A 24,543-nucleotide genomic window follows, 5' to 3' on the forward strand; every position below is an offset into this window, starting at 1 on the left:
ACGGTGGTCTCTTGACGGATGCTCGACAGGATGCTGAGCTACCACACACACACACACACACACACACACACACACACACACACACACACACAATCATCTCACCTCTTGGTGGTGGGTGTAAACTCCCTCCTCATGTTCTTCTTCTTCTTCTTCTCCTTCTTAAAAGCCATCCCTCCATCATCTTCCTTGCTGATTGTGAGCTTGACGGCTCTTCACAGGCGCGCAAATCTAACGCACCCCTCCCTCGGGCGGCCCACACTGGTGGGAAGCTCAGGCGGCGTCTTCATCAGGGTTGGCTTGTTTGTTCCTGCCTTGGAAACACAACACAAGCGTTTGAAGAACAGAGACACCCTCTGACAGCTTTTAAATGGAAATGTTCATTTGTATCTGGTGGGGGCGGGGGGGTCGGGGGGGGGGGGGGGGTTCATTAACCCAGCATATTGCCTGAGAGGCCATCGTGGATCTCTGATGTGCGTGCTCAAAGCGGGACCATCGCATAACAAGCAATTTCTGCGCACAATTCTAACCATCCGTAGTCATGAAATTAGAAATGATCTGTTCCAGGGTCAAACTGCGGACCTTTGAGGTTTGAGATATCGATCAAGTCTTGTGTGCAGCACACCTGAGAGGGTCCACGCTGGTGATGAAGGGGATTTTTTTTTTTTTTTTTTATTCCCACCATCTTTCTTTTCCTATCTGCTCCCATCTGTGTCATCCCCACTTGGCTGCTGTGGATGCTTCCTTCCTTTGCCACCCACATGCCATCTTAAAAAAGAGAAATAGCAAAACAATGTAACGGCAAAGCCAATTGAACAATACACGCATTTACGGGCTCGTTATTGAGCGCTGTAAAACATTACAAACACCTCCTGTCACACTGACCTGCAAGCCCCACCCCCTCCTCTCCACTCCGCTCCGCTCTCCCTCGGCAACGGGCATCATGGCCTTAAGCTGCGTGGCACGGCTATTTATATTTGTTCCTAATGAGGCAAAGAGTTCTCTGCCAGCCATAGCAACCGTCTCTATGGATACCCTGCACTTGGATACCAGATCCCATCCTGCTTTAAATGTCCTATTATGGGCTGCGCCTTCCCCTGTGTATGCTAGCCTAATTAATTCTGAATTATCGCCCCCTTCGCGGTGTGAGCGGCGTGGGGATGGGCGAAGCGCGGTGGAGAGCTGGAGGTGCAGCCTGCAGCATCCTCCCCCCCAAAAAAAAAACAAAAAAAAACACTTTTTTTGTGTTCCCAGCATCAAAATGGTGGTAGAACTGGAGCAACATTTTACCATCAATTATTCCACAATAAAGAGCAGCCGACGAATATACACAGGAGGCCATGTGACCACAGCGGTTGGTCGACTTCTTTTTACACTTGTGTCATATCAAAATATGTTAGCAAGTTATTAAAAGTACAGCATTTGTTTACCTTCTTTTTACACTTATTTACGTAAAAAAGTTGACATGGTATCAAAAGTATCATGGTGTTTTAAAAAAATATATATTTTACAGTTTTTACACTTGTGTTACTTATGTCCAAAAAATGTTAGCAAGTTTTTGTTAGCATGTTTTTGTTTTTAAAGGGACTTATATTATGCTCATTGGGGCCCCTTTGTATCGACTTATGGACTCCTAAAGAGCACCTCCACCCCTTAACCCGCACTGAATGCTTTCTAGATCTTCCAGATTCTGCACCTCTTTCTGCAGTGTTTCCATGGACTTCCTGCAATTGACCAAAAAAAATCTGTTTAATTTACTCCACCCAGGTACGCCCACATCGCTGAGATTGGCCACACTCCCAAGCGTTCCTGAGGACTTCTGGACAGCTGTCAAGCTCATTTACTTACACAAAATACACACAGTTAGGACACAGTTAAATTGTTACTTACGGCTCGCTCTTCGGACGCTTCAACACGACCGAGTAATGCCGGAAAGGCGTCTGGTTTCAGCAACAGGTGGGTGGTCCTGCTTCATCAAGTCCAGCTTTTCCCATGTTCACAAGTTCCTGTGTGCTGCTTTGGAATCACAACCTCCAACCACTTGATGCTTGCGTCTTTAAGAAAGCAAAACAAAATTATATTTTCCATCCACACATTTGCTGCGTGCCATTGCTAACATGGTGAACAGAGCTAAGCAAAGATGGAGGACATATGGAGATATAAGGAAGTCCGGGCTGCACCGACGTCAGTAGAACTCATTAGGAAAAAACTCATTAGGAAAAATGTATGGAAAATAAAGTTAGCAAGTAATAAAAACTTGGGTGTTAACTTCTTTTTACACAAAAGTTAGCAATACCAATTTTCCAGGACTGAAATCCGATACTGACCACATGGATGAATTATTTTCCAATGTATTGATGATGAATTGGTATGGGGGGGGGGCCGTATAAAGGGGGAAATCAGGACAAATCCAAGGTCCTTTGACTGCCCCCCTTTCCCCAAAAAGGTAATTACTACTAGAATGAGTAAATTAATCTGAGGATTAATAGGGGATGGCAAGGTAATGTGATTTTTACGAGATCCAGAATCCGACTTATGATATGAAAAGAGGACAATATGTTCTTTAGACAAAAACATATTTGACTTACTTTTGGATGAGAGCTTCCAGAGGATGAGATGGCTTCTTTAAGGGGACTTGTATGCATGAGAGAGTACATTGGTGGAGCTCCAGCAGGACTTCCAGGTGAGTGAGAGAGCACTTGGCAAACCCGATGTTTAACACCGCTGAGAAAGGCTGCTCATCTCGTACGATGAATTCAATTATTTTTCACGTTATTAGGTTATTATTTTACAGTGGGTAACCTATTTTCATTGTACATAGGTATGAATGTGAGTGTGAATGGTTGTTTGTCTATATGTGCCCTGTGATTGGCTGGCCACCAGTCCAGGGTGTACCCTGCCTGTCTCCCAAAGACAGCTGGGATAGGCTCCAGCACGCCCGCCATCCTCATGAGGGTAAGCAGTATTAAAAATGGATGATTTTTAACCTATTTTTACATGTGTTATTCATGTCAACAAAAGTTTCAGGGTGAAATCGTCACACAAATATGGTCGGTTTTTTTGGGGTAGGTTTGGCAAGGCTGGCACATACACTTAATAAAAGGTGAAATAATAATAGCCACAGTTTAACCCTGGAACGGAGGATTCATGTTTGTATTATCTCCATTGGGAAATATCACTTTGGTGGCCACCGAAAGTTTATAAAAAAAAAAAAAACTTTATTAGCACAGAAGTGCTGCTTTTTCCAGACACCTCCTGCCACAAAGTGAGACAGCCAATCCATCCTTTTTTTTTTGTTTTACAAGGACACACACACACACACACACACACATAAACTGAAAAAGACAGCGGTGGTGTCTTTGTATTTCCAGTGATGCTTGGTAGAAATGTTTCCTTGCAGGTGACAGCTGAAAGCACAGGTAGTCCCGTGCACACACACACACACACACACACACACACACACACACACACAGGAAGAGGCCCTGACAGGTGCTGCATTGTTATGGCATGTCCAACTCTGCCAGCTTGTTTGCCTCAGACCTCTCACCCTGTGATGACTCACTGAAGATGAGATGAGACGAGACGAGGGGGTGGGTGGGGGGGGAAGGGTGTGGGGTGAGAGTGGGGTGGGTGGGGGAATGGTGGCTTAGACTGTGACGCTGACATAGTTGGCGTGCTAAGAAGGTTAAGTCAATCATATCATTAATGCTATGTTGGGAGGTTGCCCTCTGCTTTGGTGTGTCCGTGTGTGTCCGTGTGTGTGTGTGTGTGTCTGGCCTGAGTCCCGGCAGAGCAGGTGGCAGCAATGACGTCCGACAACTTCCCAGCACAAACACACTTTCACTCTCCAGCAAGGTGTGCTCATCATCATCCAGTGTGTGTTCTTACACAACCACCTGAGTGCAAATACAATCAAAACAATGAGGACAAAATGACATGAAAACCAAAAAGACAAACATATGTACATAAAAAGACAAAATGAGGAAAAAAAAACAAAGAAGGCTGTACATACATATAATATGGGCTGCATGGCGGACGAGTGGTTAGCACATAGCGAGGAGACCCGAGTTTGATTCCACCCTCGGCCGTCTCTGTGTGGAGTTTGCATGTTCTCCCCGTGCATGCGTGGGTTTTCCCCGGGTACTCCGGTTTCCTCCCACATTCCAAAAAGATGCTAGAATGTGGGTGGGAATGGTTGTTTGTCTATACGTGCCCTGTGATTGGCTGGCGACACTTGTCCACCGTGCAGCCTGTATGTAAAACAGTATGAAAAAAGTGAGGTGTATAAAAACAAAAGAGAAAAGTGTAAATAAAACAAAAACTATGAAAAAAGGGTATACAGTAGTACGAAAAAGTGTTTTAAACCTTCCTGATTAGGTTTTTTTTTTTGCACGTTTGTCACAAAAACAAATGTAACACAAAATGCACTTTTTAAATGAATTATTAAGTGATCAAATATATCTATGTGAAATAGTGATCACCCCCGTTAAAACATGACATCCACAAGTGTGGAACAAGTTATAAAACAATTTCTAAAGCCGTTATCCACAAATGGTGAAAACATGGAACAGTGGTGAACGTTCCCAGGAGTGGCCGGCCAACCAAAATCACCCCAAGAGACCAGCGAAAACTGATCCAAGAGGTCACAAAAGGCCCCACAGCAACATCCAAAGAAGTTGAGGTCTTAGACAGAAAGACGCTAGGCAAAAATGTCCTGCATGGCAGAGTTCTAAGACCAAAACCACTACTGAACAAAAACAATATTGAGGTTCATCTGAATCTCAAAAATGTGAAGCACATAAACAAAATGAGAAAAACATCAGAAGCTCAAATTTAAAAACTAAAAAAAAATAATGGTGTCTAAAAGTGGATATAAAAACAAAAAAAAGGAAAAAACAAACAAACCGCGTGTCCATAAACCACCAAAAAGAGAAGAGAAGAAGAGGAGTGTGTAATAGAGGTTTATTTTTCTATGTTGTTGTGCAAGTCGAGGTTTCATGTCCTACAGAGGTCACGTGCAATGGATGCTGCAACACAAACATCTCAGGAATATTGCAGTCTTCATCATCACTTTCCTTCCTACACTCCCACACATCTTTGTGGTGGGGGTGAAAAGGAGAGCTGCTGCAAGAAAATAAAAAAGGAAGAAGGGGTGGTGGTGGTGGTGGTGGAGGGTGAGCGAAAGAGAGAGAGAGAGCGAGAGAGCCAGGAGGTAGTTGTTATAGTAACTGCATCTCCATACCTGTCAATCACAGCTATTTCAAGCATCTCCGCTCCTATGGGTTGGGTGGTGGTGGTGCAGGGCTGGAGAGATGCTCTAGCTGAGGAGGAATCATCAGCCAAGCAATGATATCCTGGCACACTTGTCAAATTAACACCCATCAACGCGCCGCGCCTCGCTTTTCCCTCTCTCTCGCTCACATTTCTCACTTTGTGGCGTCAAACGCACAAAGAAAGTCGCACTCTGCAGATTTGCTCGAAAACGCTGTGAGATGATGTCCATGAGTTGCTAAAAAAAAGAAAAGAAAAAACGAACAGTATTTTTAATTTATGTGAAAATTGCTTCAGGATGCGACAGCAAATGATTGATTCATTTTATTTTATACAAGAAAAACTATAATAAAACAATTAAAATAAATGATTAAGAAATTATATAAGAACGGAAACTTTCTTCACAATTATGTCATATTACCAAGCAAACGTTTCAAAAATAGTATCAGTACTTTGATATTAGGATTTGAGAATTAATTTTAAAGCTAAAGAGCACATCAGGAGTAAAAAGCCACCTCAAAATACAATCACACCTGATGCATGATGCTGCACAGGAAGTTACGTGAGCTAAACCGGAAGACACCAAGCTGATTAACTTCTTTGTATGCTTGCCCCATAGCATCCAATCGATCGAGATTACAAAAAAATAAAATTCATAACTTCCATATGTGCCGATTGACAAAAATAGACACATATAAATTAGACCTTAAATGACACTAGTCACTTTTGTACACATTTCACGGTCTTCTTACAAAACAAACTAATTTATTGTAAGTTTGAACACTTGAAATGAAGAAACAGGTTAATAGGTCTTGCTAACGTTTCACAGCATATATGTAAATCTTGTATTTAACTCACCTTGGTTGTGAATAAAGCATCTAAATTAAAAGGTACTTGTGTAAATTGTCCCAAATGTCTTCACGCCGTCGTGTACGGCGGCCAAAAACAAAACAGGGGGGCGGCCATTGTTGCAGCCATCTTAGTCGAGGGGTGACACTTTGCCTTTTGTCCGCAATGTAAACGGAGCAAATATTTAAAGTAAATATTATTTTTTTTAACTCACCTTAGTTGTGATTAAAGCAGCATAACTAAAAGGTCCTCTTGAGTAAACTGTCCCAAAAGTGATTATACAGCCGTCGTTTATGGCGGTCATTTCCGCCATCTTGAAACGTCACAATTGGGAGCGCGAAAAAAGAGCTAGTAGCCATTATTACTAACTAGCTTAGCCGCCAGGCAACACATTGCTGTTGTCTGAAATTAAAGTAATATAAAAATTAATATTTAAAGCTTTAGTTTAACTCACCTTAGTTGTCCCTAAGGCGTAATTTAAAGGACTTATTGAGTAAACTTTCCCAAATTATTAATACTGCTGTTGTTTATGGCAGGCGGAATTATTGCTAGCTAGCTAGCTTAGCCATGAGACAACACATTGCTGTTAGCCATGAGACAACACATTGCAGTTTGTCAACAAAGTAAAAATGTCAATATTTACATTTAATATTTATAATTTTATTCACATTTAAGTTGAATTAAGCCACATGCTTACTTCTTGTTGTGGCTCGCTAGCTCCGCTCCTAGCATGTTGATGCGAATCTACTGCAGTGCTTCTGGTATAGTCTACATATTTTTATTCAGGATTTCCTAAATAAAAACGTCGATCAGCCAACTCGCTATGAAAAGAAACATCACGGCTGGAAAACTTAAAAAAAAAAAAATACAGCCAAGCGTTGCTTTTGGGATCCATTAGGCATAAGGTAATTAATACCTGTCAGCGCCGTGCCGCGTACCGCGCCTTTATTCGCTTTGCAGACCAATTAAAATGTGACACTCCTCAGCTGGTGAACGTCTTGTTAAAATTATGCGCCATGAGACACTTTCCATAAACACGCCACGGGCTACGATTGGCTTTGACAACAACACGATGCTGTAGCGTACCGTGGATGTGTGTTGTGTCACTTCCACGATGACATGCGGCCTGTTAGATTAGATTCCACGTAGACACACACACACACACACACGTACAGGAGAGTGATGTGATGTTAGGAGACGTTTATGAACCAGGAGAGACTGACCGCTCAAGACAACTCAGCTGTCAACAAACCGAGACAAAGAAGCGACGGGAGGGGTGGCCGAAAGATGCTGCGTGGATGAAATATGGCGGCCACTTTGCGACAGATTAGACGTGGCGCAGGAGAAAGAAGGGGGGGAAAAAACGGGAGAGGTGCAAGTGATGGATGCAGGCAGGCGACCAGCAGCTCCCTGCCAACATCTCCCATGCATCCATCCAGACGTCACACTGCGCTGCCATCTGCCTCTCTCCACCACCACACACACACAAAATCATTAGCGTCTCTTGACACTGAATATCTGGGGATGGAATCCGCCTGCGGTAGGAATCACCTACAGGGACGGGGCGACGAGATGAGATGAGGAGACCTCGCAGGGACGCAATTTGCATGTCATTTAAAACGGGTTGCGCCCACCCTTGGGCGCTGGGAAGGTCAAGAGGCGTCCGATTAGGCGGCCTGTTGCAACACTGCCACCTTGTGGTGGTGTTAGATATATCTCCACTGAGCCATGAGGACAGATAGGATTGTTTTATACATATATTATTTATAATATACTTGTACAGCCTGTGATTGGGACACGGTTGATAGGTCAGACATTCCCAGGAAGAGGAGAGCAGAGAGAGGAACAGTCACCTCAGTTAGAAAAGAACCATTAAGCCATCCATTTTTTTTTTCTAAATGTTTGTACATCTGCGAGGCTTGTTAATTACAAAAATAGCTGATAAGACGAAAGGGGGGCGAGGTGGGCAGCGGTCCAGCCTGGGATATTCTGGAGGGTAAAATACAGCAATTTATAAGAAAAGAGGAGGGAAAAAAAAGTGCTTTGAAGAGAGGACAAATATAAAAGTGGAAGTAGTGAAAAACTAAGTGTTATTGCTGGGAAACAGCAGGGTGTTGTCGTCGTGTGATTTGGTATTGTACACGTGTGTTTATTGCTGAGGGTAGTACGGCTGCTGCTGTTGCTGCTGGGAGGGTTGTGCCGGGTAGCCGGGGTAGCCCTGTGCGGGCGGGGGAGCGCCCGGGTAGCCCGCCTGGCCCGGAGTGGCCTGGTAGGGCATGTAGGGCACGTTGTACTGGCCGTAGGCATACGGGTTGTAGCCCATGGGCATCTGGAAGTACCTGCATGGACAGAGGACGGGCGGCATGGTGGTTAGACTCCATGGTGGAACGTCATGAGGGTACCAGGATGGATTGACTAGATAAATGTTTTTAATTGGCTAAAGCCTTAAAGGGGCGGAGCTAGGCATATTTAAACAGCAACATCGCTGTGATGTCACATTCTTTACCGCATTCCATGCCACATTTAACGACGTAATGCAAAGTCCACTCACTGTGGGTACCCCTGGTACGTCGGGTAAGGGGGTCCCTGGGCCTGGGAGGGTGGGGCCACTGCCGGCGGGTTGTTGGTGGGTGTGCCTGCAGGCGGGGTCGGGGAGGCGGCCTGTGGCGTGAAGGTGGGTGGAGGGGGCCTGGCCGGGGGCTGGGACTTTGCTTGGGTCTGCTGGGGCATCTGCTGAGGGGGCTGGGTCTGCAAAAACAACACCGACGAGAGCGATGAACCAAAGCGGGCATGTCAGGGTGTCTTCAACTGGGTTTTGCTTACAAATACGGTCCTGGGGGCCGGAGTGGGGCCGCCCGGGGGTACGGCGGGGGTACTCTGATAAGCAGGGATGTTAAAAGAGGGGGCGCTTGGTTCTCGGGCGATACTCTGCTGTAGCTCCCTGTGATAAAACACATCACATAGTGAACCTCCAGACAGGAACCTTCACAGAACAGTTTCTGAACTCACTTCAGAAGCTCATCCCGCTCGGTTTTGCGAGCAAAAACGATGTCGCAGCATTTATTCTGGAACTTGAGCAGGATCTCAGTCAGGTCGTTGTAGAACTGAAGGAGAAGACGACAAAGAATAAAGCAGCAGGCCCGCAACCCGACTAGGCACGCACGCAAAAAAAGATAGGCAGAACCTTGGTGCCCTCACGCAGGTTGCTGCTGATCTCCACGTAGCTGTCATGGGCCGAGGCCAGCTTCTTCAGGACCTCCTCCCTCTGGTTGGCTTCTGTGTTGGACTGCTTCAGGCTGCTGAACTCCTGATGGGACGTCTGGAAGAAGGATGCGCATTCAACCCCCCGAAATCTCTTTTCACGCGCCATAAAGCCACAAAGTGTATTTTGGGCTGACGTTTATGCCAAACGATGAAAGATGAGCTGATGAGATGCAGTGTCTCAAAGATCTTGTTGTAGCAACGCTACACTACACTACAAAGAGACCGGCGAATCTCATACAGTGGCGCCCCACTAATTCATCAAAATCACAGAATTTTGGTCCAAAACTATTGGGAAAAAGTTTTTTTACTCCAAGGATAGTCATTTTTTTTCCACAGAAACCACATCATAAGTCAGTAATAATTTATATCTGATAATACAGGGTCAAAAGTACATCACACACGTACCAATGATTAACCCAACCTTGAATGATAAACACGGGCAAGAATGATAACCTTGTGCAAAAATATCACGGTACTGCAATTACAGCTCTGTTATTTGAAATATCTTTAATAATTTTTAAGCGGAATTATTTTTAAATAATAAATATGCAGTCTCCTGTGGTTAATCCTGCAAGTCAAGTCACAATTTGTATTTTCTTTGTAAAAAAAAAAAAAGAAGAAAAAAAACAACAAACAAAATGCAGAGGCACGGCGGTCGAGAGACCAGGGTTCAATTCCACCCTCGGCCATCTCTGTGTGGAGTTTGCATGTTCTTCCCCGTGCATGCGTGGGTTTTCTTTTCCGGGTACTCTGGTTTCCTCCCACATTCCAAAAACATGCTAGGTTAATTAGCCACTCCAAATTGTCCATAGGTATGAATGTGAGTGTGAATGGTTGTTTGTCTATATGTGCCCTGGGATTGGCTGGCCACCAGTCCAGGGTGTACCCCGCCTCTCGACCGAAGAGAGCTGGGATAGGCTCCAGCATACCCCGCGACCCTCGTGAGGAAAAGCGGTAGAAAATGAATGAATGAATGAAACACAATGCAAATAAATGCAAATGAGTGACATAGGAAGGTCACAATAAATATATATATATTTTTTAATATGTTACATCATGTGTGGCCCCGCTTTTACTCTTGTTGTAGCTGTGTATTAACGAATGAATGTTGTACTTTAATGTATCTTTTACTCTGTTTACTTGCTTTTATTTAACTCCATTCTTCTGTAAAGCGTCTTTTAGTATTTTGAAAAGCGCTATACAAATAATGTATTATTATTATTATTATTATTATTGTTATATAGTGGCAGGTCACACCTTTCCATAAACTCGTATTTTAGGATTCTGTGATTGTTGTTAGCAACTGAGATGGTAACCCAGCGACCGCACTGGATCCGTCTTACCGCCAAAGTGTCACTCAGAAACCGATTCATTCATTTCCCACAGGTGGGAACCAATGGAACCAATGAACTGGTATGAACGATTGATTTCTGTACATGCATAATAATCTGGAGAGAAGAAAGGTCGGAATCGGCCCTTCCGTGGTTTGCTATGATATGGTAGCCGTGCAACATGATCCGCCATCCTGCGGTTACCTGAATCTGCCCCAGTAGCTCCTCCTGCTTGCGGAGGCTGGCCTGCACCCTCTGGTTGTGTTCGCCGTAGAGCTGGTCCAGCTGCGATACCGACAGCTGCTCCTCGTTGATGGCGCCGTCCTTGGCGAGCGCCGTCAGGAAGGTGGCGGACATGTCAAAGACCACCCCCTTGATCTCCGCTTCCAGCGCCTCGCGCTCCGTCTTCACGTCGTCCAGCTGCGTCAGCTGAGAGCGCAGCACGTTCACGACCTGCGGTGCGGAACGACAACCGTTAACAGGGTGGAGCCCACGTTGGCGTCCCCGACAACATGACCCCCGATACAGACCTCGCTGCCCTGTAGCGTCTTGGTGGGGTTGGCGGAGGGCAGGGCGGCGGACAGCTCACTCTCGGGTTTGCACAGCAGGGCGATCATGTCGCAGTGGGTGTTGTAGCGGTCTTTCACCACCTGGTCCGCCTGCACCGCCTTGTCCAGGACGTTGCGGAAGTTGGCGCCCTCTAAGGGAGGATGCGGAGGTGAGACCTAACAAGGCAGAAGAAGGCGGTCCATAAAGCAAAGAAGAGCACCTGCACGGAGAGGTTTGTACAGGTCTCCAGAGGGGGTCCTGTTCCAGCGCTGGTTGAATTTGGCTCTTAGCTCGTTGTCCGTCGTCTCTTCATCATCCAGCATCTTCAGCGCCTTTAAAGCAAACAAACATTTTTTAACAATTCAACCGAAATCAAGAGTTTTTTTTTTCCCACTTGGTTTTTCCACTACAATCTTCAAACTATCACGACTCGCAGTTTTGTACCAATTCTGCCCGGCAACTTGGCTGGCGGCTTCAGCGTTTCCCGTTCTCCCGATGACAGAGGGGCTTTTTGTCTTCTCACATCAATAACTACTTTTTTTTTTTTTTTTTTTTTTGTGTGCGTATGGAGCTTTTCCAGTTTGCTAACAAACTTGGAAGCGTGATGCGTTTCATGTCTTTTCCTGCCGTCTGCCCGCGTGTTTATCAGCAAGATGTTGGAATAACGGTTTGGCTGACGAGAGCGGACGCACAGTCCTTGGCCCGAAGATTAGAGGATTAGCTGTTTAATGAAGATCCTGATCCGGGATTCCAGCCATTAAGAATTATTAGGAGTTTTTCCATATTTTTTGCATTCCAAACACCGAAGCGAGCTCGCTTAGTAAATGGCGTTACATGCACCTTTGTCATGACAACATGTGTGCTAGTACCATCATAAAAAAACTACATCTGACTCTCACCTCATCCAGGATCTCTCTGTTGCGGGTCAGCAGCTCAGGTAAATCTTTGATCAGCTGCTCGATGCTCTGCAGCCCCCCCTGCTGCACGATGGATCTGGCTTTCTCGGCGATGGACTGCGGGACGGCGTCTCCGGATAGATCCTCCAGAGCCGCTGGCAGGTTGAGGGACGCCAACACGCTGGTGTGGAAACCGTGAGAATAAAACCTCACTTGTGATCATTAAAACAAACGTGCGGTTGACGTGAGAAGAGATGGCGGCGTTGGGTTACCCGTTGCAGAGATTGGTGGCCTCCCTCATGGTGCCCACCAGTCTGTTGACCGTGTCTGCCTTCCGCTGGCCGTACACGCCCATGGACTGCTGCACCGCCATGGGAACCATCTTCTCAAACACATCTGAAGCACGGAGAGAAAGGCGTTTGCATTAAAACACCATCCACACATAGATCGCAGTCCTGTGGAAACTTTCTACATTTATTTCACAAATTTGCTGCTAATGTATGAAGGTGAATTTATTTATTAGCCAAGACTTTTATAGACACCAAATTTTGGTTATTTTATTAATGATTTTTTGCACATTTACAGGGCACATATACTAGACAAACAACCATTCACACTCACACATATACCTTGCCAATTAACCTAGCATGTTTTCGGAATGTGGGAGGACGGCGAAGTATCCCGAGAAAACCCACGCATGCACAGCGAGAACATACACACAGAGATGGCAGAGGGTGGAATTGAACTCGGGTTTCCTAGCTGTGAGGCCTGAATGCCAACCACTTATCGGCCGTGCAGCTTTTCCTTAATAAATAAGTAAATTAATTATGACTGTTTTATAGTTGGGGCGGCACAGCAGTCGAGTGGTTAGCGCGTAGACCTCACAGCTAGGAGTACCAGGGTTCGATTCCACCCACGGCTATCTCTGTGTTGAGTTTGCATGTTGTCCTCGTGCATGCGTGGGTTTTCTCCGGGTACTCCGGTTTCCTCCCACATTCCAAAAACATGCTAGGTTAATTAGCCACTCCAAATTGTCCATAGGTATGAATGTGAGTGTGAATGGTTGTTTGTCTATATGTGCCCTGTGATTGGCTGGCCACCAGTCCAGGGTGTACCCCGCCTCTCGCCCGACGAAGACAGCTGGGATACGCTCCAGCACCCCTGCGACCCTCGTGAGGAAAAAGTGGTAGAAAATGAATGAATGAATGTTTTATAGTTGAAAGCGGCTTATTTTTATTAAGAAAAAAATGCACGTTTAAGAAAATTGTCCTTATTCTAGGCATAAATGAAGCATTTTTTTTCATGCAGAAGAAGCAGTACTGTATTCTACTTTGGCAAGGAGTTTTATTTTCGTCTTACACTGACTATTTACAAAAAAACAAAAAAAACAAACAAGGAGCTGCTAACCTGCGAGCCTAAGGTATGTTATTTATAAGGTTGGCAAAACGTGATGAAAAGCTGCATCTTGAACACAGGGCAGCCACAAGCCAATCAGATTGTAAACAATGGCATGGCTACAATGAAAAATAATACAGTAAATATGGAAATGGAAGTGTGCAAGGCATTATTGTTATTAAGTGCTGTTGGGCACACCTGGCAATCCAACATACAGGGTGGCAATTTAGCAACACGGTTGATGCATTTAACATGTAAGGGTGTAAATGTAATGTGAGCGGGAAATAAAGTTTTTCAAAATGGGACGACTTCTCTCCTGCGTCATACCTGAGAACTTCTGGCTGAGCGGCGGCGTGATGGCGGTGGCCTTGACCAGCGCTGCCTTCCCGATGTGCTCCAGGTCTTTGACCTCGGGAACGCGGTCGTGGTAGATGAAGTCGTTATCCTTCTTGGCGGCGGTGAGGGCTCGGTTGATTTTGTCCGTCAGGTCTTTGACGCTCACGTACTCGTCGTAGCGCGTCGCCACCGTCTTCACCAGCTCTGCTGCATGCTGAGAAAAGGAAAGTGGAAGGAGTATACAGGTTCACCTCTTTCCAATATATTCAAAATCCATTTTTACAGTTTTCAAAAAACAATTAGTTACTAAATGATGGCTGCTTTGGCCTGTAATTAGTCAAAAAAATATTTATGATATAAAGTTATTTATAGTATTGTGCTCACTAGGCATCAGTAATGTCACCGAGACCGAGTGAGGGAAAAAAGGTTCTCCTCTCATTCTGTGTGGAAGTGCCAAGTTTTTGTCTTCTTTGTCAAGGGCTGGGCAAAATATCAATATTTTTTTCATCCATTTTCCTCCGCTTATCCGGGTCCGGTTCGCGGGGGCAGCAGTCTTAGTAGGGAAGCCCAGACTTCCCGATCCCCGGCCACCTCCTCCAGCTCCACCGGGAGGACACCAAGGCGTTCCCAGGCCAGCTGTGAGACATAGTCCCTCCAGCGTGTCCTAGGTCTGCCCCGGGGCCTTTTCCCGGCTGGGCATGCCCGGAACACCTCACCAGGGAGGCGTCCGGGAGGCATCCGGACTAGATGCCCGAGCCACCTCAATAAATATATAAAATATAAATATATTTTTTTACCTCGCAATGATCCAGCGCAATGTGATGGATGTAAATAAAGGATAATAGGAGTGACTACCGAGGTGTCATTTCATGTCTACAAGCTCCAATCATGTTAAAAACCAGGGTTCATGAACAGGTCTTCTATGCTATAACTACAAAATATTGCGTTTATTAACATTGAATGCTACTTTGGTGAAATCGGCTCCGTAACCAATTAACCGTGTTAAATGAGAGACAACTAGAAATAAATGTAATTAGATTCTCATTTATGTATTTATTAGTAATTTATTCTCTCTTATTTTGCATCGGTGTGTAAAGTGCGGCACGGCACCTGCAGGCGGGCGATCTCCTCCCCGAAGCGCTTCTTCTGCTTGGCGATGATGCTCTGGTGCAACTCGGCGTTGGCCTGCATGATGCAGTGCTTGGCCGCCAGCACCGGCAGCACTTCCTGAAAATAAAAATACTGACCAGGGAGAGGCAACCACAAAGCAGACGCACAACAAACACGTGTACACACACACGCAGGCACACACGTATGATAGCAAGGCAGTCCGCCCCAAAAAAAAAAAAAAAAAAAAAAAGACAAGACACCAGCCAGTCAAGTCACGAATGGCAAATGAAAGCAGCCAGCGGGGTGCAAAAAAAAAAAAGAATAAAAACACCAAAAAAGAGGGAGGAAAACAGGTGAGCACACACCACCACCAGGGATGCACAAAGGAAGGAAGACAACGAGAGAGAAAACAGAACAGGCCGTGAGTGTTCAACCCTTCAGCAGGAGGGGGCAAATACTTCACCCAAAACCTCCACACGCACCCGTGTTAGCCGGAGGAAGCGTACCTAATCATGTGGCCCACATGCTATATATTTTTATTCTCATTTGGACCAATGTGGCGCTACCTGAAGATCATAGTTCAATCATAGTTGGACTTGTGCAGCTAAATGCTAACCAACTAATCGGAGGAGCAGCCCAGGATGAGAACGGACCAATGAGGACACAGAGAGACGTGGACAGTCCCACAAACCAGAGTGCCCCCCCAAAACCATCTTGTGAGGGATAGGGCGCTGCTCTGTCACTGGCAGTTTAGGATGACTTCAAAAGTTGTGGCACTGTTGAAAAGACCTCGAAGAACTATGTTGGAAAATATTATTATTATTATTATTATTACTATTATTATTATTATACAGTCATTCCTCGTTTATAGCGGGAAATTGCTTCCAGACTTGACAGAGGTACATTTCTTTGATATAGGATTCAATGTTAATAAATGGGATGGATTTTCATAGTATAGAAAACCTGCAAATCCACTTTAACATTATTAGAGCCCTGTAGACATGAAATAACACCCCTACTTTACACTGCTATTACTGGTATGGTAATAGCACATTCCAACCTCTTATGCTGCAGGATAAGCGGTATAGAAAATGGATGGATGGACTCGAGACAGCTGCCAGGTAGCAAGATAGCGAGCTAACGTTACATTTGTTCACTTCCTGCTTTCCTAATATAGTTTGAGTTGTTTTTTTTGTTTGGTTTTTGTTTGATTTTTAATTTTTTTTTAAAATTTTATTTTTACTACAATTTTTATTTTTATTTGTACTCCGGTTTACTCCCACGCTCCAAAAAAAAAAAAAAGGTAATGGTTTAATTTCATTTGAACATGCATCAGATTCCAATTGAGTGCATCCCATAATCAGTTCACAGTTCCACATGTCCAAAAGGAGTAGGAAGAAGCAAAGCTTATTAAATCCTACCCCTCCGTCTGGTACTTTTTCAATCAGTAACTGTTACATTTGTTCACTTCCTGCTTTCCATAATACAGTTTGAGTTGTTTTTTTTTGTTTGTTTTTTGTTTTATTTTTATTTTTTTTTACTACTATTTTTATTTTTATTTGTACTCCGGTTTCCTCCCATGTTCCAAAAAAAAAAAAAAATTGGTAATGGTTTAATTTCATTTGAACATGCATCAGATTACAATTGAGTGCATCCCATAATCAGTTCCCAGTTCCACATGTCCAAAAGGAGTAGGAAGAAGCAAAGCTTATTAAATCCTACCCCTCCATCTGGTACTTTTACAATCACTAACTGTTACATTTGTTCACTTCCTGCTTTCATAATATAGTTTAAAATGTTTTTTATATTTTTTTGTTAAATTTTTTGTCACGTACCGAAGTACTCGGTGATATGAGCATCCAATGCCATAATGGGTACCATAGTAACTGTCAATATAGTGATATATATAGCACATCATGACTGGTTCAAGACTCTTCATCCTTGTATTTAGCAAACATCAACTGCTTGTATTGTTTCTTGAATTGGCTCATCGTTGTGCATTGTTTGAGGGTCTTACGCAATCCGTGACTTCATGTCATGTAATGTAAAATGTCACCTAGTGACCAAAATACTACACAACATTTGAGTATCTCAGTGTTTTTACTAGTAATAGACCATCGTTCAGCGATAACAGAACGGCGATATAGCGAGGGATGACTGTAATTACACTGCCTGGGATAAATACTGTTTTATTCATTTGCTAAGTGAATAGTTGAACACGTATTTAAGTAGAAAAACACTTTCATTGCCAAGAGATCCTAATATAATACTATATCATGAGGCCAGTGACAGAAAGGCGCCCCCACATAAACATACATAGTGTGCACGTGCACACACACACACACAGACACACACCCGGTCAGTGTTGTTGTGATGGAGGCACATCTACGTATGTACAGACATGGAAGATAACAGCAGACTCGTCATGCAAGAAGGAAAAGAGCGAGAGAAGGTTCAAACGCTTATCATCGTCCTTTGGTCTAAACGAGGGACGTCAATGTCAAAGACAGACGCGTCACGTACCCGAGCCGAGCGATCGCTGAGTGTGTCGTTAGCGCTTAGCGGAGTGTGTAAGTGCGCGTCCTTGCTCGGCATACCTTGGGCAGGTTGTCTTTGTACTGACACTGCTTGAAGGCGTCGCCGTAGAACTCGGCGGCCTGATTGGACAGCTTGGCGATGACGGCGTCCTTCATCCTGTCTGGAGAAGCCAACGGTTGTTTGGTTAGAAGGGGGGGGGAGACAGAAGTGGGACGCCGGCTGGGTCTAAACTGCTTCCTGCCGGGGCTCCTTCTACATGCTATGTGTGAGCCAAGGTCAGCCATGTTACATATGTCCGCGTGTGGCTAACTTCTGGTGCTCCTTCTCAAACTTTTCACTCGTCTGTCCCCTCTTCAAGTCCCAACTGGCCTGCCTTTGGGATGCATTTTTGCCCTTTCCTATTTGATCTCTTCCGGTCCCTTCTAAGTAGAACACGTTATTGTTGCTTATTGTAGTCTGTCCCCTATTTTATCTTTGTATGTCCCCTATTAAAGTGACACCTAGCCTGTTATTGATGCTAGTTGCAGTCTGTTCTCCTGTTTATCTCTGTCCGTTATTAAATGACAAGAAGTTTTCTATCGTTGATTTTTGTACTTGGTATCCGTCTGTCCCTTTTTAGAGGACCTATCCTGTGCTGCCGCTGCATTTTGCACACTTTTGTTGTCCCCTCTTAAAGTGAAAACTAGCCTGTTATTGTCTGTTGCAGTATGGTGTCCTTTCTCTACATCTGCCCCCTCTTAAAGTGTGGACTAGCCTGTTATTGTTGCTTCATGTAGGCTGCCCTCCCCACCCCCCTGCTGCCTTTTTTTGGTTTGTCCCCTCTTAAAAGTGAAAACTAGCCTGTTATTGTTGCTTCCTGTAGGTTGCCCCCCACCCCCAGTAGTGAGAACTGCCCTGTGCTTCAACTGCATTTCACACACTGCTGCCTTTTTTATTTTTGTTGGTCCCCTCTTAAAAGTGAAAACTAGCCTGTTATTGTTACTTCCTGTAGGTTGCCCCCCCAGTAGTGAGAACTGCCCTGTGCTTCAACTGCATTTCACATACTGCTGCCTTTTTTATTTTTGTTCATCCCCTCTTAAAAGTGAAAACTAGCCTGTTATTGTCTGTTGCTGTATGATGTCTTTTCTCTCCATCTGCCCCCTCTTAAAGTGTGGACAAGCCTGTTATTGTTGCTTCCTGTAGGTCCCCCCCCCCAGTAGTGAGAACTGCCCTGTGCTTCAACTACATTTCACACACTGCTGCCTTTTTATTTTGTTCGTCCCCTCTTAAAAGTGAAACCTAGCCTGTTATTGTTGCTTCCTGTAGGTTGCCCCCCCAGTAGTGAGAACTGCCCTGTGCATCAACTGCATTTCACATACTGCTGCCTTTTTTATTTTTGTTTGTCCCCTCTTAAAAGTGAAAACTAGCCCGTTATTGTTGCTTCCTGTAGGTTGCCCCCCACCCCCAGCAGTGAGAACTGCCCTGTGCTTCAACTGCATTTCACACACTGCTGCCTATTTTATTTTGTTTGTCCCCTCTTAAAAGTGAAGACTAGCCTGTTATTGTCTGTTGCTGTATGGTGTCTTTTCTCTCTGTCTGCCCCCTCTTAAAGTGTGGACTAGCCTGTTATTGTTGCTTCCTGTAGGCTGCCCCCCCAGTAGTGAGAACTGCCCCGTGCTGCAACTGCATTTCACACACCGCTGCCTTATTTTATTTAGTTTGTCCCCTCTTAAAGTGAAAACTAGCCTGTGATCCTTGGCTAGCAGAGCAGGGACAGAGATGTCTCGATACTAAATGTTTAATGCAAACAGGAAAGGTTACAAATAATAAATATAAATAATGATAAAACAAGTAATAATAAATCACAGCTTTTTTCGGAAGGTTGTGGGTGGTTGAATACCTGAGGTGGCTTTGAGGAAGAAGACCTCCTGGGCCTGGGCCAGCATGATGATGCTGAGGGTGCCCACCGTTTCGGGGGCGATGTCCATGGTGGGCTCCCTGTTGAGCGCCGACAGCACCGTGTCCTTGATGTGGCCGAAGGCGCCGCTGGCCAGCTGCGTGACAACACAAGCTCTCAAAAACTTTTATTTTCACGTGTGGTCATTAGAGTCTGCTTGCATTGGGGCCAAGTGATGCGGTGGCACGCAAGACCAGACAGATTGGTTTCAGTTTGGTGAGCAATTTGTTATTTGTGCTATGCCGCCACCCACAGGGCTTCAGTGGGACTGTTAGTGCGTGTCGGGAGAGTCACCTGATAGTATTTGGCGGCGTTTTTCAGCCCCTCGTCGTTGTCCAGGTTCTGCTCGGAGGCGATCTGACTGGCGAGAGCCGCAGCATTGAACAGCACACACGTCTTCTCATAGCCCAGACTGGCCAAAGCTGCCACGACACACACACACAACACACACGGGTCAGAGGTCAGAGGTCAGAGGCAGGAGATCTGCTCTCTCTCAATCCTTTCTGAAATTGTCCTTCACATATAAACACATCTTTCTTTATCTTTCTACACAATACCAAACCTCGTCAGACCGGTTTTGCAATATAAGGGGACTATTTACAGCAGGGGTCTCAAACACGCGGCCCGACACTAGTTTGAGGCCCCCGCCTTGATATGAAAGTTTAATGTTAGTTTGATATGGATGCTGTATGGTATCATGTACCCAGAAAAAATTATTACGTTTGATTCATGTTCATGTTAAAGGTTAAATAACTGTTAAGAGTTATCCTCCCTATCCGTGTGGAAGTGGTAAGTTTTTGGCTATTTAAGTTTAAAGGAAATAACTTGAAGGCTACCGTTTAGGTTGCTAGCTCTCTAGTTTGCGAGTTAGCATGTGTCTCAAGACCGTGCAGTTGCGCAATATGTTGTAAATAAAAAGAGTATAAATGTGACTATAGTCGTGTTTTGTCATGTCTACAGGGCTCTAATAATGCTTTGTTTATTTTAATCTGAAAAAAATAATTTGTCTACCCACCAACTATATGTGCTTTCTTACGTTTTTATTATTTGCCGTTTTATTATTATATTTATTTATTTATTACTGATTGATTGTCTTTATTCTTGATTTGTTTATTTATTTTTCATCTTATTTTGTGTAGAAAAATAAAAAGTAAGATACTTGAGAACAGTGGAATGTTTTATCAGAGCTTTTCTTGTAGAAAATTGGAACCAAAGCGAAGTTTTTAAAAAAATTTTGTTTTTAATAAATGCGTTTTTTTTTTTTTGAAAACCTGATGCGGCCCAGTCTCACCCAGACCCGAGCTCCAGTGGCCCCCAAGTAAATTGAGTTTGAGACCCCTGATTTACAGTGTAGGACATCTTCAGCGGTACAACAACTCTTGAATTCATCAGTCAGGGGGAATAACGGATTTGCCAGAACCCGAGTCCTGTCTTTACAATACATAGCAAACACACAAAGTCCATTTACCCAGTTTGACGGAGCCGCCAAAGAGCGAGCCTTTATCGAAGGCGTCCTTCCATGTGAAGGTTAAGCACAGCTGCAAGACACAAAGACACACTTTGTTGTCAACACGTCAGAAAAGCACATCTTCTGCATGCCGGGTGTAATCCATTACCTGGTTTTCACTGAAGGGAAACTTGGGCTCCACGGCACACAGTTGGTCATAATATCTGCAGACAGGGAGACGTTTTATTTTGGATAAAAATGGCAGCTTTAGAGCATCATGGTCTCGACATTTTACAATGGTCATTCAGTCACTATCCACTCATTTACCATTTCAACTTATTATTTTTACACTTAATAATAATAATAAATAATCCATACATCCATCTTCTATCCACACACGGGCAGAACATGCAAACTTCACACAGAGATGTCCAAGCGGAGAATCGAACCCAGGCTTTCCAATCTCCTGGGGTGTGTGGCCTACATGCTAACCACTCATCCACCATGCATTACCTAGGTAAGTCATTTACATTTTTTTTCCATTTATTGTATTATTTACTGTCCCGAGAAACACATTTTATGAGTCGAGACAATACATGAGATATTTTTTAAATAAAAAGTACAATGAAAAAACGTTTAAAAATACATGGCAATATATTGCAATTATTTTTATTTCACTCTTATTTTGAAGGACGTCATTGAAGTATGTTCTGTTTGTGGAGAATGTGGGCTTGTTTACGTTTATTATTATTTCTATCGGTAAAAGTCATTTTCTTATCATTGGAAGAATCTATACCGGTATATACAAGTACATAAAATATATCATCCTGCCCTAATTTTAATGATTTAAATAAGTGTCAGTAATTAAAAAAAAAGACTTGTACAAAAACTGTAAAAATAAATACAAAAGAAAAATTATTTAAATGTAAAATATGACTTCAATAAAAGTAAAAATAAATACAAATAAAAATGACTTAAGTGGGGAAAAAAATAATTTTAATGATTGAAATAAGTGTCAGTAATTTAAAAAAAAGCCTTGTACAAAACTGTAAAAATAAATACAAAAGAAAAATATTTAAGTGTAAAATATGACTTCAATAAAAGTAAAAATAAATACAAATAAAAATGACTTAAGTAAGAAAAAAATTAATTTTAATGATTGAAATAAGTGTCAGTAATTAAAAAAAAAGACTTGTACAAAACGGTAAAAATAAATACAAAAGAAAAATGATTTAAGTGTAAAATATGACTTCAATAAAAGTAAAAATAAATACAAATAAAAATGACTTAAGTGGGGGAAAAAAAACTAAAAATAGAAGTATAAATAACAATATAATAAAAAAAATATATTGTGATTTACTGACTACAGATGTTGCTACAAATAGATTACAGACCTGTGTGTTAACACTACATAGCGTTGGTCATTAACTTTAGCGTTAGCATGCTTCCTTTTACATCGATGACATACTGGAAATGCGTGAGATGTGACGAAGTCACATGACACTTGATAAGAAGTGAAAAACAGCACACAATAGCAGCTTTCTCTCAGCTTATCGTCCATTCTCATATTCTCAGAAAGCCGAGATGAGGTGTGTGTCATCTGGTTCAAGTAAATAACACCTGCGGGAAACAATGGCTGCCATGGTGATGTACACAAAAAGCTCAGCCAGCCCCGCCTCCGCCTCCCCTCGCCATTCCGCGCTGCCTTGCTAACGACGCGAGTAAAACAAACAAAAAAAGGGGGCTAAAGTGTCTTCAAGTGGACGCGGGTGAGTCAGGTTGAGAAAGCCTGGCATAGCTGACACGTCACGTCAGCTGGGCGACGCTTGGAGTGACGTGTCACCTATGAACCCACTCCGACAAGTTAAGCAACAATGCCGAGAGGGCTTTACTTATGTAACAATGACAGACTGCTATTTCTGTCATATTCCTGCCATGGACGACATACTAATACAACATACAAGTGGGAAGGGAAATAAATTAAAAATAAAAGTTCCTGACCACAAATCATTACTACCCTGTTTACTGCTCACAAGTGTTATTAAATCTTATTAAGTGGAGATATGCGGAACAAAACATCTATTCTTTAAATTGGAAATATTAAAATTCACTTATCTGGCACATTTCCAGCCACAAAAACACTAATACCTTCTCCTTGCTAAAGCAAACCAACATGAGGGAGAATAACACTAAAAACATTTAGCATAGCAATATGTGGAGTCAAATGATGGGAGGTGGAAAAGCCTATTATTAGTAGCCCCCCCCCCCCACACACACACAGTTTTATGGATTTTTCCAAATACAATCTTCAGAAACTTTTATAATAATATTTTACTTTATTCTTATTATAATAAAACATTTTGCCCAATCAAATTTTTAAAAAAATTCCTTATTTTGTTGTTTCTCATAATATTAGTCATTTAATAAATAATTACAAAAAATATATTTATACAAAAATAACATTATTTTTCAATTTATTCTCATAAAATTCCAATATTCCTCTTGTTGGAATACTACAATAACATAAAATAATAGGAATTTCAAACTATTTCAGCTTTCTTTTTGTAAATTTCCTTCTCGGAATATTTTCCTATTTATTTTCATAACTTTTGCCACAACCTTTTTGTTTGTTTCTCATAATAAAATAATAATAATAAAAAACTAATTTGGAAAACAATTGTAGTACATGAACATGGAGCAGATGTTGGCTTTGAGCACAATTTGAGCTGCTTGGAGTAAATTTATTCAATATATGCAACGGCGGGAATATAGTAGAAATCTGTTACAGCTCCATCAGAGAATGGCGAAAATCATAAGAATATTACTGATTTATGATTAATTAGACGTCTTTTCTAAGCGGAAAAACGGCCTATTTTCCATTTTAAATAAGTAAACAGCCCTGCCTCCCTTTGCAATGTTGTGGAAAAGCATCATGTGATGTGATGATCTTCAACAAGACATTTTGGTAATATGTTATGGTCACGTGATTGGAAGATAACGTTTGCTTCCAGTTGGTGCTAATCATCACAGACAAGCTAATCATTAGCATGTCATACAAAGCTAATTACAGTTTCATAAACACACACACACGACTAACGTCAACATTTAACGCGTCTGCCGGTTGAGTTGGGCAAGTTTTGACAGGCCCCGACATGTTTGAAGGCGTAATGAGACACTTCCTAGCTTGTTGACTTCATTAGCTTCTAGCGTTAGCATAACGGCTAAGCTAACACATCTGGGGTGCGGCGGAATCTAACGAGGCGCTGAACCGGCGACGCAGGTCGCGTTCGCCGGGTAGTGAGTGAACACCACCCGGCCGGTTGACGTGTGCGATAAAGACTTCGGGATTTACCTGAGCAGGATCTCCAGGGCGCTTTCATGTTTGTCCAGCGGCCTCCCCACGGCGTTCCTGCGGAGCTTGTTCAACTCCTCCACGGCGCGGATGTACTCCGCCTGCTCGTCGCCCGCCGGGTAGGTGGACGTCACGTATTTGGACAGCGGCTTGACCAGGTCCACTTCGGAGGACTTCTTCAGCGGGACAGAAATGAACGTCGCCATTGTTGGGAGGGGGACCGCCGTATACAAACAGCGAGAGCTATCACTTCCTGGATTTTTTTTTGCCTG

The 24,543-nt window shown here is 43.4% G+C and overlaps 1 protein-coding gene across 2 annotated transcripts; it reads right to left on the bottom strand.

Moving 5' to 3' along the window:
• Window positions 1–621: 621 nt before the first annotated feature.
• Window positions 622–24,543, bottom strand: LOC131102066 (programmed cell death 6-interacting protein-like). Of its 2 annotated transcripts, XR_009119393.1 has the most exons (21): window positions 24,272–24,543; window positions 21,089–21,143; window positions 20,941–21,010; window positions 19,767–19,894; window positions 19,416–19,569; window positions 17,596–17,696; window positions 14,999–15,130; window positions 13,880–14,102; window positions 12,430–12,553; window positions 12,161–12,338; window positions 11,482–11,593; window positions 11,243–11,412; window positions 10,917–11,165; window positions 9,302–9,436; window positions 9,127–9,221; window positions 8,941–9,058; window positions 8,669–8,865; window positions 6,815–8,456; window positions 5,240–5,506; window positions 1,888–3,893; window positions 622–765 (listed from the first exon to the last, which is right to left on the bottom strand). XR_009119393.1 is itself a non-coding variant. In XM_058047552.1 (18 exons), exons 1-18 carry the CDS (start codon window positions 24,475–24,477, stop codon window positions 8,267–8,269), a joined length of 2,622 nt encoding a protein of 873 aa, XP_057903535.1. In that variant the 5' UTR covers window positions 24,478–24,543; the 3' UTR covers window positions 6,869–8,266. The 2 variants fall into 2 exon arrangements, 1 of the variants encoding a protein (XP_057903535.1); XM_058047552.1 differs by lacking the exons at window positions 622–765; window positions 1,888–3,893; window positions 5,240–5,506 and having other exon boundaries at window positions 6,869–8,456; window positions 14,999–15,115.

This window comes from Doryrhamphus excisus, chromosome 14 (assembly GCF_030265055.1).
Source record: "Doryrhamphus excisus isolate RoL2022-K1 chromosome 14, RoL_Dexc_1.0, whole genome shotgun sequence".
Classification (NCBI taxonomy): Eukaryota; Metazoa; Chordata; class Actinopteri; order Syngnathiformes; family Syngnathidae; genus Doryrhamphus; species Doryrhamphus excisus.